General features: G+C 32.9%; 1 protein-coding gene across 4 annotated transcripts in view; it reads left to right on the top strand.

Moving 5' to 3' along the window:
* The window catches only part of ari-2 (E3 ubiquitin-protein ligase ari-2), a 65,158-nt gene that overhangs the window by 18,082 nt on the left and 30,211 nt on the right, over positions 1 to 16,865 (top strand). For all 4 annotated transcript variants that reach the window (XM_085813341.1, XM_085813342.1, XM_085813339.1 and 1 more), the window contains 4 exons: positions 2,832 to 2,953; positions 3,046 to 3,155; positions 10,696 to 10,813; positions 15,123 to 15,173. In XM_085813341.1, coding sequence (XP_085669467.1) covers positions 2,832 to 2,953; positions 3,046 to 3,155; positions 10,696 to 10,813; positions 15,123 to 15,173 — 401 coding nt within the window. The remainder of the gene's footprint in view (positions 1 to 2,831; positions 2,954 to 3,045; positions 3,156 to 10,695; positions 10,814 to 15,122; positions 15,174 to 16,865) is intronic.

The raw sequence follows: 16,865 nt of genomic DNA, 5'->3' as shown, positions 1-16,865 counted from the left end.
GGAGATACAACTGTCTGCATTGTGTCTATCAGCCGTGATCCCTGACTAGAATAAATTGCAAAATTACAGATGTATCCTGTATTGCTCTCGCATAACATTCTCACTAATATGCCGTATTTTGTGAGTTTTCCCACATTATAAACTCTAAAAAATAATCATCCTCTCCAAGGTATAATGCCTTCATTCAAGGATACTTGCTGTTTAGGTTTGTATATGTTCACAAATTTCGGGACAAAATATTCAATTATGTGCCTGACTTTAGTCAGTCAGTCTGATTCATTGTTGATATTCTTGTTATTGTTGTAATGCCAAGCCTTTCGTATTTGCTGAAGTCTATCTCTAGGCATTGTTTTTGCAAAGAATGGTGTTTCTGTGCAAGGGTCTGTGGTCCAGTACTCGTCTCTTCCATCTTTTTGAACTTGCCCCATGAAAATAATTAGTCCACAAAACTTTTTCATTTCCGATATTATGATATCCTTCCATTTCACACTTTTATGAGGTATTTTGAAATTATTTATATTTTGGTAATAATACCTATTCAGTTCTTCTACAAAATGTGTGAACAAGTCATCTCCAATAAACAAGTTCAACTCATCGGTTATGGATTCGGGAACAGTATCCCAGGGCGATCAAAAAACTTTTCTAAGATTGGTGGATTATCAGTCGATGACCATTCTTCTTCATGTTCATCAGAACTTGATTCAGACTTGGATGGAATAGTTCGATAGATTAGTCTTCGAGGTCGTGGAATAATGTCTTCATCGTCACTCTCCTCCTTCCTCTGCCTATCGATATCACTATCACACGAATAATCTGAGAAATTGTCTGTACAAATTTCCTGGTCGCTTTTGTCATCACTGTATCTCATTTTATCAGTATTAGAGTATTTATATATAAGAAATAACTATACTACTTCCACAGGAAAAGCAATTATTGAAAGAGTTCAATAACAAATTTGACTCAAGATAATTATAAAAAACACAAAATATCACTAAAAAACTCGCTATTTTTGAAAATAATACAGGTTTGAAAATAATTAGGAGCTCCAGCATCGGAAATTCTATTTGACATAATCGAAAGTTCAAGCTTACTTTTATTAAATTGCTCTTACAGTCTGCAAAAAATAATAAGCCGGATCCAATTCGAAGATTAAGGAACAACGCAATCATCAACATTAACTGAAATAGATAATTAGATAATTTTAGCTTATACCGTCCGTTATACATTAAACGCGCACGTGAAAACGTATTCTGCGCTTGCGCAGATGCATATGCGCAGTCGTAAATGTCTTGCGCGCACGCGTAAAACGTCTATGAGCATGCGTCAACGCGGCGCATGCGCAGAAAGATTTTAGCTTTGAGGTCCGGATTATAGATCATTCCGGATCATGGGTGTCCGAATTAACGACTTTTGACTGTATAAAGTTATGCTTAGCTTTTGTTTGGCTAGAGAAGGAAGGAGCTACAGGGTGTTTTGTTACTGGATGTGTGAAAAATGGAATAATTGGTCTTATTTTTGCCTTTGAAAATCATAGTTGATAGATTTTTTTTCCTCCCAGATGGAAGGACTGGGAGAGAGTTCGTTTTGGGCTGCAATTAAAACTATCTTTTTGTGCAAGAGGATCTTTTTGTTTTCAGAAGAAAACTGGTTTTGAATCATTCGTTTGGGTGTTTGGTGTTAAGAGGATAGGCTTTGTGACAGGAGTTGCATTTCAGGTTTTTTGGGGAGGGGGATGAAAATAAAAAGAAGTAGAGTAAATTCATTCTGCATTGATCAGAGCTTAATTTTATGTTAATTTCAACTTGTAGTATTTAAGTGGGTATGGAATTTCTTTGAGGTTTGTGCGAGATTAGAATTCAGATCTGCTTGAAATTTCAATGAGGAAAACAGAAGTCAGCTTGCCTGTGCCGTGGAGTTCTGTGTAAAGCTGTGTTGATTTCTCTAGCAGATGTGAGATAAAAGAAAATTTTAATGGAAGATGGATCAGATGACTGAAATGTTTAGATCTTGATGAAGGAGATACACATGACTAATAAATCCAGTGAGAGGAAAAGTGAAAAGTTCATAAATATTTTAACAATTTTCATAATGAAAACAGGTGCATTCAACTCCTGAGATAACAATTTAGAATATCCGCTTTTGGGCTCCGAATGATGTAGATATTGATCATGACATTGATACCTGTTAGAACATCAGCTTCCTGTTCCAGCTGGGGGGACGATTATTCTTGTCGATGATTCATGTTTAGGAAATGTTGCCAAGAGTCTCTTCTGAACTAGTATTTAGCATAATGGATAGGATGGCTTCCTTCTCGAACACTACGAGCTAGTAAGGACAGGGTTTAGGGTAGGGTCCTTATGTAAATGTTCAATGTGAATTTAGTATGACATAATGTTATTATCCCTTAAGATAATACTGTAGGGATAGTCTGGCCAGCTATTTTAACTAGAAATAATTGTTTTTGTTTAATCTTGTATGTATTATTATTAATTTGTGGGTCTATTTTATCTTTCCAGTAGTTTGAACTTATGACAGCCTGGAGATGATTACCTGGGCTAATTTATAAAATACAACACAATAGTAATAAGAAATTTTGATCATATGAGTTGCTGAGGAAATCGTAAAACAGTTATTGTATTTATTGATACATTTTTTGTGTGAACTGGTGATTTGTCCAAAAGTGGTAAATTATTTCATGTGTGGGTATTTCTTCTCTGCTGTTTTGAGGATTTTTTTTTATTTGCATTTCATTCAAATGTGTGTAGTCTTCTTTAATGTATATTTGGTGTTTAATTTCTTTCTGTTTTTTAAAACTGTTAATAATTTTTCAGATATGGAATGCATGGGTCAAAACTGTAATCTTTTGGTTCCAGAAGATTTTGTTTTGAATATATTAAATAAAACTTCCCTCACAGAAAAATATCAAAAGTTTGCATTTGCAGATTATGTTAAAGTAAGTTTTAATTGCTTCTCACAGTGTTTCTTTCTCAATTAAATGAGTACTGGTAATTAAACTTTACTTAATAATTGTATTTTTCATTACAGAGCCATCCCAATCTGCGATTTTGCCCTGGTCCTAATTGTAATATAATTATTTATGCCAAAGAATGCCAGAGTAAACGAGTGATATGTAAAAACTGCAAGACATCTTTCTGGTAATGCTTTCTTCCCTCATGTTCCTTAATTTTTGTATTTCTGTAATTTTCCCCATTTCTATTTATAAATATTATTGAAAAAAAAAATATTTTAAATTTATGCCTAGAAATGTAATCATTAGCCACGCATAAAGTAGGTAGATATTTTTCTGTTAAGGCATACACAAGCACATAAACTTTTGTGGAGGATCCAAAAAACATTCCACCATATTATATTGGTGCTTCCTTAAAGAGGTACTTAGAGTTTATACAGCTTGCATCATAAATTCATGCAAATTAAAAAAATTCTTAATAAAAGAAGTAATTAAGACACAATAACACACCGAACAAATACTAATTCACAAGTCAAGCAACAAAAATCAGCATTATGTTTTCAAATTTTCACAGAAAAAACCATCGAAACTAGCTGCAAAAGCGCAAATGAATGAGATAGGATATAATGATAAGATAAGAAAGCCTGGACAGAAAATAAACTATTGGCGCCATCTAATGATATAACTAGAATTAAAATATAATTTCTTTAAGGGATGAAAGCAAAGATTGATTGGAATTAGGATCATTAACTAGAACCGAAAGATTTTTTTTTGAATGTGAAATGCTTCTAAAAAATCAAGTTCTCCAATGGAAGATGTTTTTTGAATAATTTTGGCAGCAGAAAAATTTAAAGTGTGATTTTCGGACCAACAATGCTGGGCAACAGAAGACTTTTGTGTTTCCTTTTTTCTAACACATGCCTCATGTTCCTTGATGCAAAATTTTAAGGCTCTCTTAGTTTGGGCAATGTAAATTAAACCACACTGGCAAGGAATCCTATAAATACCCCAGGATTTTATATCCGGAGTGGGGTCTTTGAGTATGGAACTCGGAATTTTATTGATGGGAGAATAAACAACCCGAAAGTTAAATTTTTGCAAAATATGTGCAACTTTATAGCTAATTGATGGAAAGAAGGGAATGACAGCAGAATTTTTATATTCTCCTAAAACAAGAGTGTGCCTTTTATTGTGTTGAGATGAGTGTTGAGATTTCTAGATTTTCAACTCTATTAGACAATAACATTTACACCATAAAAATTTCAATAGAGTTTGTAAAAAAGGTTAAAAGCATTTTTCCTAGAAATTTACTCATGGTTTCTTTTGATGTAAAATCATTATTCACCAGTGTTCCAGTGCATTAAGATGTCTAGAAACCAGACTTCACGAATTTCATTTCTCTTGCATCCAAATTGATGAGCTAATTTCTATCACTCAACTTTGTTTGAAACAAACACATTTTGTTTTCCAAAATAAATATTACAATCAAACTGAGGGATTAGCCATAGGAAGCCCCCTCAGTCCCATCCTGACTGATATCTGCATGCATTATTATGAATCAAAATTGTTTGAAACTTTAAACTTCTCGGTATGGTTCCGCTATGTAGACGATACTTTTACCCTGTTTGAAGGTAATAAAGATGATTTAAATAAAGTTCTTTCAACAATGAATTCTATTGCTATTCAGATCCCTTTTGAACTTGAGACTTGCAATTCTCTTCTATTTCTCGACATTCTGGTCACACGTAACACATCCAACTTCAGTACTACAGTTTACCATAAAACTTCATTGGTTGGCCTTCCACCACACTTTAAAATCATGTCATCCAACTAAGCAAAAGTTAGCTTCATTTTATTCCTATGTTTTCCATGCTCTTCAAGTTTGCTCCTCCAAACTATCCCTTGAAGAACTATATTATTTAAAAGCAATAGCTGTTGACAGGGGCTTTTCACCCAACATTAATCAAGCAGTTAAAAAATTCTCATCTCAACACACTAAAAGGCGCACTCTCGTTTTAGGAGATTATAAAAATTCTGTTGTCATTCCCTTCTTTCCATCAATTAGCTATAAAGTTGCACATATTTTACAGAAATTAACTTTCAGGTCGTTTATTCTCCCATCAAAAAAATTCCGAGTTCCATACTCAAGGACCCCATTCCGGATATGAATTCCTGGGGGTATTTATAGGATTCCTTGCCAGTGTGGCTTAATTTACTTTGGCCAAACTAAGAGAGCCTTAAAATTTCGCATCAAGGAACATGAAGCATATGTTAGAAAAAAGGAAACACAGAAGTCTTCTGTTGCCCAACATTGTTGGTCTTAAAATCACACTTTAAATTTTTCTGCTGCCAAAATTATTCAAAAAATATCTTCCATTGGAGAACTGGATTTTCTAGAGGCTTCACATTCAAAAAAATCTTTCTGTTCTAGTTAACGATCCTAATTCCAATCCATCTATGCCTTCGGCCTTTAAAGAAATTATGTTTTAGTTCTGGTTTCATCAACAGATGGTGCCACTAGATTATTTTCTGTCCAGGCTTTCTTATCTTATCATTATATCCTATCTCGTTCATTTGCAGCCATCGAAGCTAGTCTTGTGAAAATTTGAAAATATATTCTGATTTTTGTTGTTTGACTTCTGAATTAGTAAAAGAAGTAATGCTTGGAAAAAATTTTGGTTTGCATGAATATGATCAGATGGACATAATTTTTTTGCCCGTGTGTGTTTTAGAACTTTGTATGCTTATAGAAAATGTTACGTTTTGCAAAATGCAAACTTGTATATATCATTTTAAAGAGAATTTATTACTGAATTCAATACAAAACACAAAATTCAATTATTTGCAATACAAAAAAAAAGTTATATGTGTTTTAATATAAATAAAAAACACAGTTATGAAGTAGTTTGTAATGTCTAGCTTTCCTGGCCATTCACTGTTCTTGTTCTGAAAACCAATGAAATGTTAGTAACTGCCAGTAGAAACTGACATCATGTTTACACTTGAAACACTTCATTATTTTGCTTTGTTCTGTAGAAGGAGGACCTGTTTCTTATACACTGCAATTACAAGTAGAAATTTTTGTAAAAATTTTTATATTTAGTCAAGAAGCAATGACATCAAATAAAGGAGTAGATTGGACACCTAGAAAGAGATGTAATATTACAAGAAAGTGGTCTTTCCTATGCTGAAATTGCAAGACAGGTGGGTGGTTCAGTGACTACATCTGGAGTCCGAAAGTTTTGTTTATGATATCAGGAGACAAATTCAATAAAAAACATAGAAGGAAAAGTCTGAAAAAGGTGCGCCACATCTATTGATGACAGAAGAATAAAAAGTCTATGTCTCCAAGATAGAAAAATGTCATCAGCAGCCATCAGAAGTGATCTGAATGATGCTGGTGTTTCTGTCAATTCAAGAACAATCAGGAGAAGATTAACAGATGTTGGACTGAGAGGTAGAATTCCACGAAAAAAGCCTTATCTTAATTTTCAGCAACGAAAAAAAAGACTACAGTGGGCAAAGGAACACATTAATTGGACAGATGATCAGTGGTCACAAGTTATATGGAGTGATGATATCGTTATTCCGTAGTGATGGGTGAAAATATGTAAGACGTAGAATAGGAGAAGAGCTACATCTTGACTGCATTCAAGCAACTGTGAAGAACCCAGTTAGTGTTATGATTTGGTCATGCATGTCAGCAGATGGTATTGGTTGTCTTCATGTCATAGATGGGACACTGAATGCCAGAAAATACATTGACACTATTCTAGAACCAAAACTTCTACCTTCCATCAGAGATCTCTTTTCCAACAATGCTTCGTTTATTTTTCAGCAGTATTCTGCTCCTTGCCACACGACCAAAATATCGAAAGAATGGTTTCGTACAAAGAGCATTAAATTGTTATTGTGGCCAGGAAACAGTCCTGACCTCAGTCCTATCAAAAATTTGTGGCTCGGTTTGAAAACTCTTGTCCAAATGATGTGCCCATCAAATAAAAGGGAACTAATTGAGGCTATAATTGTTTCCTGGCATCATGTAATACGAAAGAAGAGCTTAAAACTCTTGTCAGCTCAATGAAACGTCAATATGAAGCTGTAATAAAAAATAAAGGGTACCCTACTAAGTATTGATAACTCACTGCAATCATCACTATCTAATGTATATCGATAACTATTATCGTTTAACTTTTTTTGTATTGCAAATAATTGAATTTTGTGTTTTGCATTGAATTCAGTAATAAATTCTCTTTAAAATGATGTATACAAGTTTGCATTTTGTGAAACGTAATGTTTTCTATAAGCATACAAAGTTCAAAAACATAAAAATTTCCAAAAGTGTCCACAATTTTGGCCACCACTGTATATATATATATAGAGAGAGAGAGAGAGGATTCCAAAAGTAACCAAAAGGTAACTCACACATCATACTGAAACGTTTTCTGCAAATCAGGCCAACAGTAAAACACTTGTATAGAAATCGATTGATCACTCTGTGCCGGCAGCATGCTATCTTTAACAGACAGCACTGGTGGTTAAACTTTTATACAAGAATTGTGAATGCACAAGTATTGCATTGCAAACGTTTTGCATAGAAAAAGGATTTAAGACATTAAAAAGCTCCATTTTATTTAATGTGATACTGAATTTAGTATGACGTTTGAGGAAATGGGAAGTTTGGAAGTTTGAGGAAACAGGGAGTCCACGAAATGGCAGGCCATCCTCGAGTGTGGATCGCATCCATGTTGTAGAAAATGTCTTAAAAGAAATGACTTTCGAGATATCAACGGTATGTAGTAGTGCATCTGAAATTGGGAGATTAATGGGAATTCTGGAACCATTGATTCAGTGTATTCTGTATAGAATCTTGAATCTGTACAAAATACAGGCACTTCACCATTTAATTTAATTGCAGACATAGATGAAAGACAAAACTTTGCTATGTGGGCACTGGCACAAATGGAACAAGGTTGATAAATGTTAATTTGGATGGATGAAGCTCACTTTTCACAGCATGGTGATATCAGTATGCAAAACAATCACATCTGTGTGGTGGCAAACCCTCATTTTGACTAGCTGACAAAGCCGCTGCATTTTCTTCATGTGACTGCCATGGTTTCACCACGTCTTTCATTCTGGGCCTTTTCTTTTTTAAACATTAACCTGTATCTCACTGGAAAAACCTGTACACTTATTACAGAATGGTATGTTATGCTATTGTGTGACTATGTCGCGCGTGCATTGCAGAAAAGACAGGTTACCTGTCGTCACCTTTATACAAAATGGTGCCCCAGCCCATGCTGTATGTGAAATCAAGAATTTCCTGTTGGAAACCTTCACTGAAGACCAAATCATAGTTCAGGTTATAAGTTAAAGGGGCTGCCATGATCACCAGACTTGACTGTGGCAGATTTTTGTTTGTAGGGATACTTAAAGTCGTGTGACTGGGGCTCCCCACTCACTTGGTGCAAATGAAGGATATAATTTGACAGACCGTCGATGGCATCAGTGCTAACATGCTATACTGAGTTGTAAGTAGTCGTAGGGACTTGCTTCATTTGCCTAATATCTTATGCTTGTGGTCATGTTGAATATCTTGTATTCTCTACATATAATAAAACAAAGAGTCTGTGTGTGTGTGTCTGTGTCTTTCGTTTGCGCTGCGTATAAGCTAATAGACCCACGGCTACGAAATTTGCTACATAGGTGCATCTAGACAAGAGCCAGTGCACCTCGAAGCGATTTTTTTCGAAATTCGAATTAGAATTTTTTAAATTTTATGTTTTGTGATGAAATCACGTCATTTTGAGACATAATGGGCTATAGGAAAGCGAGATTTTACTCTACGCACTCCATTTTCACATCGTTGTGAAACGTAGGCACTTACCTATTTTACAAACTTAAAATAAATTTCGTGTTTCAATAAATCGATTAAATATGAATTTATTTAACAAAGTGAGCTTAACACCTTTTCAACAGGATTTTTTCTAAAAAAGTTTGTTTTTAAAAATGTACAGTTTATTTTTCTTTGATTTTTGGACACATTAAACTTTCATCCTTGCGACTGCCTTTACAAAAAGAATTTTGGAAAAATGATAATATTTTGTATTTTTAAGAAATTTTTTAAATGAAGCTTCCGAGTACACTTTCTCACATCTCACATCTTTAAGAATGTGATTTTGGCAACAATTTTTCTTTCTTATTGTTGTTGATAGATTTTTGATGAAATTGCATCATTTTGAATAGTTTCATTCTTTTAGAAATATGGGTTTGGCAACAATTTTTCATCGTATTTCTTATGTCACTGTTTTTAAGAGATTGGCATATTTCATTGTCATTTTTTTATATATGTAATACATTTATTTTTTATTTTATTTTATTTATTTATTTATTTTTTTGATAAAGTTCTGCAGAGCGGAATTTTTTGTTTTTTGAGGTTCTTTCATGTTATTTTTTGCTAATTTCATTATTTGTAAGGATTTTTTTTTCTTCAACGGAAAGTTAGTTAATTTTTTTATTAGGATATATTTGCATTAAGGAATATACCTTATTTCATTGTAATTTTTTTCTCTTGAAAATATATCATTAATTATACTTTGCTTTTCAGAATTTTTTGTTTTTGTATTCTTTTATGTTATTTATTGCTCATTTCACTGTTTTTAAGATATTGAAAAGTTTTGAGTAATTTTTTTTTTTAGGAAACAAAATTCTTAACCTCCTTTATACCATTTGAGTTCTTAAGATTTTGCAAAGGGAAGTTGGTTAATTTATTTATTAGGATAATTAATATTTGTATTAAGGGATATTGCTTATTTTATTGTAATTTTGTTATACTAATAACTTTTTTTATGAAGTTGTTCTGTAGAGTAAAATTCTACGCAAATTTTAAATTTAACGCTTGGTGTTTCCTTCAACCATTTTTTACAGTAGATTTAAAAGCCAGACGAAGGCTGGCAGCAAAGCTGCTAGTTTAAAATAAATGCATAATGCCATGTTATTGTGATCTGTTTCATTGTCTGATTTGCATAAAATGTCTCAGTATGACATGCGAGTGTCCTTTTTTGGTGACTTTTGTAATAATATATATATGTATGTCCCCTGCTTATGTCAAAGATTACAGGACATTATCCAGGAGATGCAAAATGGATTTTTGGCCATAAGATCAACTCTTTAGTACTTCTCCCCCCTTAAAAATATTCTACTATTTTTAAAATACTGATGATGAGATTTCAATTTTGCATATAGGGAATTACTTCAAAACAATTGTTGTCGATATAATCACAGTATTTTCTATGCAAATGGTATATTTCATGTTTTAAACTTGAAGCATGTATAGCTCCCTCCATATTCATATTAGCCAGTACTGACTAGTGGATTCAGTGAGCTACTCATGTATAAATAAGGATGCAGTTGGTCATTTGTACAGGTTTAGAGGGTGTCTAGTTGCAGGGCAGTTGAGTAAAATATTGCAAATAAGGTTTGTATCTATTATTGGTGTCAGTGATTTTATTATGCTGAATATTTTATATTGTGTGTCTTTTGCTATAATATCTAAATAAACATTTATTTATGGTCCAACAGAACCTCTGAAGTTATTTATCTCAGATCAGAAATAAAACCTTGCTGTCCTAAAAATGCAGCTAGTTATGTTGTTGTTATTATTATTTTATTTATTTATTTATTTATTGGTAAATTGCAATCACCTGATAAAATTTTTGTTACAGCTTCAAGTGTGGGACAGATTATCATGCGCCAACAGACTGTGAAACAATTAAGAAATGGCTAACAAAATGTGCAGATGATTCGGAAACTGCAAATTATATTTCTGCACATACAAAAGATGTAAGGTTTCTTTGCATTCTTTATTTTTAAAAGGTGTTTTCCTGTGCCAAAATTTTATCAATATTGAAATTCTTGTGTTTAAATTTCAAGCTTCTAAGAGTTAAAATATTGTGTGATTTCCACATTGTCTTGTTTTTCAAGAGATTCAGTTTACACATTTTTGTAAGTAAATTTCTGTTGCATATATGTGCTCTTTTGTAAAACATTTAAAGCATCAACCAAGCCTTATTTTTGTTTGCAAGTTTATCTCTTGGGATTCAGTTCAGTGAGTTAATGCATCTGAGTTAAACATTCCATGGTAATAATATTTGATGATTCCAACACTCTATGACCATGATACATATGTATCTCAAAAGTAAGGGGAGGGGAACATGGGTAAACAAAGAAAGGAAAATGTGAGTTGAGGCAGATAGAATTAAAACCCAGGTAAAAATTTCACCTTTCTTGGCTGAATCTCTACTTTTGTAGCTGTTGTAAAACTTTGGTCAAAAACAAATAAGAAACCCACAAATTCAAGTCGTCGAATTTCCATCTCCATGGTAACGCAAGAATATTTTTTGCAGTGCTTTGCTGAATAGGTAATCTCATAAAGCATGTAAGCATACATTGCAGCACAAATACATAAATTTTAAATAGTGGCAGACAGCTGTGTAATTCTTATGTTTTATCACAAACAAAAATGCAACAGAATCTAAAGGAGGATTGGTTCCTGCTAGCTGAGCTTCACTAGCTGAGAGCTTGAGGCCACTGAATACAGGTAGTTTGAACCCAAGTAAATGGATTGGCTGTATGGTTGGTTTTCATGGTTTTCCTCATGTGTAATGTAAATATAAGCCAGTTTCTGTAGAAACTTCTCCACAAAGACATTCCTTCCTTTAGTGTGGGGTTTCTTAAACTTTTTTCAGTCGCGACCCCTTTCTATCATGGAGATTTTTTCGCGACTCCCAGGACCCCATAATATTTACAAAAATTTTATGGGGCCCCGATAAGTATTGCGCAAGTCTGACACACACGTGAGTGAAACTCTCAAATTTTTTCACTTGTACTGTAATATACTATTTCAGGTCATTAACTTTAATTTCTAGTTTTAAGACAGAGCAGTGTGAAAATTTTAAATAAGTAACAAACAAAATGACAGCGTCACGTGCAAAGCAAGGAAAATGAACATTTATATTATAAAAAGAATGCGTCGAAACGTTTTCATTTTTTTCGTTGTCTGTATTGTCTTATCTTTATCTATTTTCAGATACATTGTGTAAAAATATTTGGTAATTGTAAAATTATTATAATTAAAGAAATATCAAAACTGAGACTCCCCCTGCTGCAGATCATGACTCACAGTTTAAGAAACTCTGCTTTAGAGTGTTAGCCCTCGTGAGGTTTGCCATATTCAAATAACTTATCTGAGTTCAAGCAGGATTACACCGATGAAAGTTTGCATGAGACTTGGAAAAATCTTACTATGAAATGTTGAACAACTCATTGCTATGCTGTTTTGTTTTCAAACAGTGTATTTGTATGAAAGTGAGAGCATTGAAGATAAATAGTGTATAAAATGTGTTTCAACTTCAAGAAGCAAGAGCGATATGGCCATTTCAAGTACTGAGAGGTAATCAAATGTTTAAGAAAAAGTAATTGTTCACTGCTGTTTTAAAATTACAAGCACATTGTTCTGAAGGTAATGTAATGCTGATTGCCATACCAAAGAGCCCAGGTTCAAATCTGTGATAAGGCAGGGATAAGGGGGTGATCAAAAAATACATGGCAGGCTGAAATCTTATTGAAGAGTTTGTTTTAGGGAAAGATGGAGGGAGACCCCTCAGGGGTATTCTTCCTTGGAATCTGACTGGGTTGGAGACTTGCAAGGCCCGGCAATACCTGATGTTCCTAGATGGATGCACGGGTGCCAGACTTTCTTCAACCTGACCTGCACTAAGGCAATGAGTAGTTCTTTTATAGACTGGCTGTTGTTCTTTTTATGTTGATAATGACCTTCCTCTTTTTCATTTAGTGGTTTTTAGGAGAAATGACTGTAATATGTTTTGAAAAAAAAAAGATATTAAGTTGATGAGAGTGGTAATGGAATTTTCAAAACTGCAGGGGGGTGGGAAAAGCATCAATTGATAATTTTAACTTTTTAAACTTCAATTTAAAATTAATGTAAAATCACTACTAACACAAACAAAATTACTTAACCAGTTAAACTGTAATTGACGAGTATACTCGTCATCCGTATAATGAAATGGAAAGATAAGTGAGGTTTATTTAGTAGGTACTGTACATAATGACAACATAACAGAAACAGAGAAAAGAGAAATAATAACAAAGAAACCGGAGCTAGTGATTGATTATAATAAAAAAATGGGTGGAGTGTATATGAGCGATGGAATTATCATAGCGTACTCCACAGAAAAAAAAAAAAAAAGACTTAAAAAGTACTACAAAAAGATATTTCTCCAAATGGGTGGATATTAAAAAAAAAAAAAAAAGGGTGGAGTGGATATGAGCGATGGAATTATCATAGCATACTCCACAGCAAAAAAAAGGACTCAGAAAGTACTACAAAAAGATTTCTCCATTTTAGACATTATGTGTCTGAATGCATTCATATTATATAAAAAGAATAATGGAACATTATCGCATATCAACTTTTTGCTCAAATTTATTGAAGACACTTTTGCGACGTATCCAATTGAAAGAAATAAATCGACACAAACTTGGCCATTTAGACCTAATATAAGCCAATTAGGCAGGAATCGTGTTCCGGATTATATACTCAGTTCCGAATTATATACTCAGAGCATCGGAAAAACCAACCCTATGCGAAGGTGTTCGCATTGCTACAAATGTAAGATCAGGAAGGAATCGCGTTACTGGTGTTCGATTTGCAAAATCCCATTGTGTATTATACCGTCTTTTTCTGAAAATAAGACATCCTCCAAAAATAAGCCCTATCGTGATTTTCGGAACTTTTTGTAAAATAAGACATCTGCCGAAAATAATCCCTAGTTAAAATAATGTGACAAAAAGAATTCGTTAAAAAATGCTGCTGATTTATTAAGTATAGGTAAAATATGTTTAGCTTTCCTAATACTCGTATTTCAGAGAAATGTTTGAAACAAAATATTCCGAGAAATTAATTGTTTACCTCTACAGTTCGTTTAAAATTAATTCTTGGAATTTATTTTAACCAGTTCACCGTTTGCCCCGAGAGAGGTACGTTCACAGGAAAGGCATCGTCATCCGTTAGCGTCGGCAGACTCTCATCGGGGGGAAATTTGGGCTAAACCATAACCCCCGAGACACATACGACGCCGCGACGATAGCTATATCGCAAGACATGAGAGAATCGGACCAATGATTCAACAGGAAATGGATTTGGAAGAAAGTCAGAATATAATTCAGAATTTTATTTATGACGATGTTCCAGAAGAAGATGACATGACTGTAATTGAATAAATTTAAATTTCTGTATTCTGTGTAAAATAAATATTAAATAAAAATATATAAATATACTTTTATTTTTGCCCTCCCCCGAAAATAAGCCCTAGCACGTATTTTGGACCAAAAAAGAAAGTAAGACAGTGTCTTATTTTCGGAAAAAGATGGTAGTACCCCGTTTCGCTCAACAGTAGGAATTTAAATTCTTACTTTAATATGTATAATATTTAATTTATTGCGTTTTTAGTTTAATGTATATGTAATATATGCTTATTTAATCAAATAAGTAAATATTAGTAATACTATATTCAATTTTATAAAATAAATTTTTTTTCATCCAATATCTTACCAGTGCCACTTACTTTGTGATTGACGAACATATTCTTCATGGCTCGATTCTGGCGACACAAACAGTGCACACTCCTAAACGAGAGCGCCACAGTTAACTGGTTAAAATATTCAAATCTACTGATTATATGTAAACTGTAAGATGTGCAGGTATATTCATAATTGTTGACACAGATTGAGTTCAGTGAATGATTTCATTAGACGTTACAAAAGCTATTGTATCATTGCATAGGCAGAGTGCGAAATCATGTTATAGGACTTCATATTATATTATTAAAACAATTTATTTATTTTCCTAGACATTCCCACCCAGAATAAGGGTTGGGAAAACATGCCAGTATTATAACACGAGTTGAATAAATCTTTATTGTTCAACAGTGATTTTATTCTCTGAGTTCAGGAGAATGAGTAATTATAAATTTTTACTTTTTCTGGAAACGCTACATGATATATGTGTTAATCTCTTGCTATAACATTTCTGATGTTTGTAATAGAAATTAATATTTTTTTCTGTTTTTAGTGCCCAAAGTGCAATATCTGTATAGAAAAAAATGGAGGGTGCAATCACATGGTAATTTCATCTGTTTCCTTATTTTATTTTTACATTTGTTTATTTTAAGTACCTTGGCAGTTGAGCATTTTAAAATAACTTACAACACATTAATAAAAAAAATCATATAAGAAAAATATTTCTATTAATAAATATATTATGTTTTAGTAATAAATTAACTGTATTGATAAGCTTTTAGAAATTGAAGCATAAATTTTTATTTTCACTTTTCAGGAAAGGTGTGTTTTAATATTATTTATCTTATTTATATGGCCTACTAACAGTCAAACAGATAAGAACACTGAACATTGGTAGCTTACTGAGTTTAATTCCCAATGAATAAGATGATTATGTGAGAATTTCCATGTTTATCTGCATGTATGAAGTCAATTTCTTTTAGAAAAGTCTTCCATTAAGGCATATTTTTCCTTAGGCAGGTAGCCCTGTAATCAGTTAACCTGACTTTATTTAAGCATTATTAATTTATATCGATTTCCTGTATATGTAAGCACATTATAATTTGGGACTGAAAAATTCATCTATTTTAATTTATAATTTAGTTAGAATCACTTCCAAACAAATTATATAAAATATTTTCCATGTAATAAAAATATGCATTTTTTGTTGAATTTATTTAAATTTAAACCAGTTAACTGATGGTATAATAACTAATCCAGCAGTACTGTGATTGATTAAAATTAACTTATTAACTTAAGGAATTCCTCAGAAATTTTTCCATTTGATAACATATATATTTTTGATGAAAGTGATTACAATGCATTTAATTTTTACCAGTTATTAACTAAGACAGCAGTTAAGTATTTAAAGTAAGCTTTTATATAATCCACAATATTTTGCTAAATAATAATATCAGGTTCAATGTTTCTTCTAACCTTCTTCGGAAACATACAATGACCTGACTAGAACAGAGAGCTTACTAAAGCTATGTTCACTAATTGTAGTAAGTAGACAGGATACAGACGAAGGGTATACAAAACCCTTTATTTTTTTCTTTATATACAATGACTTCCGTACTTCGGAATACAATGACCCTCCACTCGGGGTCTAACTTAAAAGATATCAAAATAAAACTAAACTCTAATTTAACTTTAGAATAAGATTGGCCTTATAATAACAGAAAGCGTATGTAGCACAGAGACTGTGAACACTACAATACGTTTAATTTATCAAGAGGATTAAAACCTCTGGCCTGGAAGGCAAAGTAGCAACTGCGTAACTTCTAAGGTAAGCGGCCTGCTTCGAACTCACGGCTTCCTCTCTTCTGCTTGGCAAAAAGGCCACACTTAAATACTTGGCGTTCGCCAGACAACTTTGCATAAACTCCTTCACGCTTATAATTCTGGCCGGAAGTAGAAAATAAGAAGTGATAGTAAAGATTTAAAATAAAATAAACGTTAGTAAAACTTAAGATCCTTACATACTTCCCGCCAGAGTTAATTAGTTTGAAACTGAGGTCTAAAACGACCTTGTTGAAAACTTTTAGCTCTAGAAACTAACGCGAGGCCAACCTTTAACAAAAAAATGCTTCGCTAGAAACTAGAAAAATTTAAAAGAAAGAAATTTGTTACAATAGCAGCTCCCGGAATATACAACAATCTTTTTTCTTTTTCATCTGTACTGCATCAAAACAGGAGCTTTATTCAATTCTGGTTCCTTCCAGAGATCTGGAAGGAAAACTAGTTTAATGAAATG

This window comes from Stegodyphus dumicola, chromosome 3 (genome assembly GCF_044657685.1).
Source record: "Stegodyphus dumicola isolate Sdum_Otavi_A_Nest chromosome 3, ASM4465768v1".
NCBI classification, from domain to species: Eukaryota; Metazoa; Arthropoda; class Arachnida; order Araneae; family Eresidae; genus Stegodyphus; species Stegodyphus dumicola.
The sequence above is the reverse complement of the archived record's forward strand: the minus strand, read 5'-3'. Positions and strand labels throughout refer to the sequence as shown.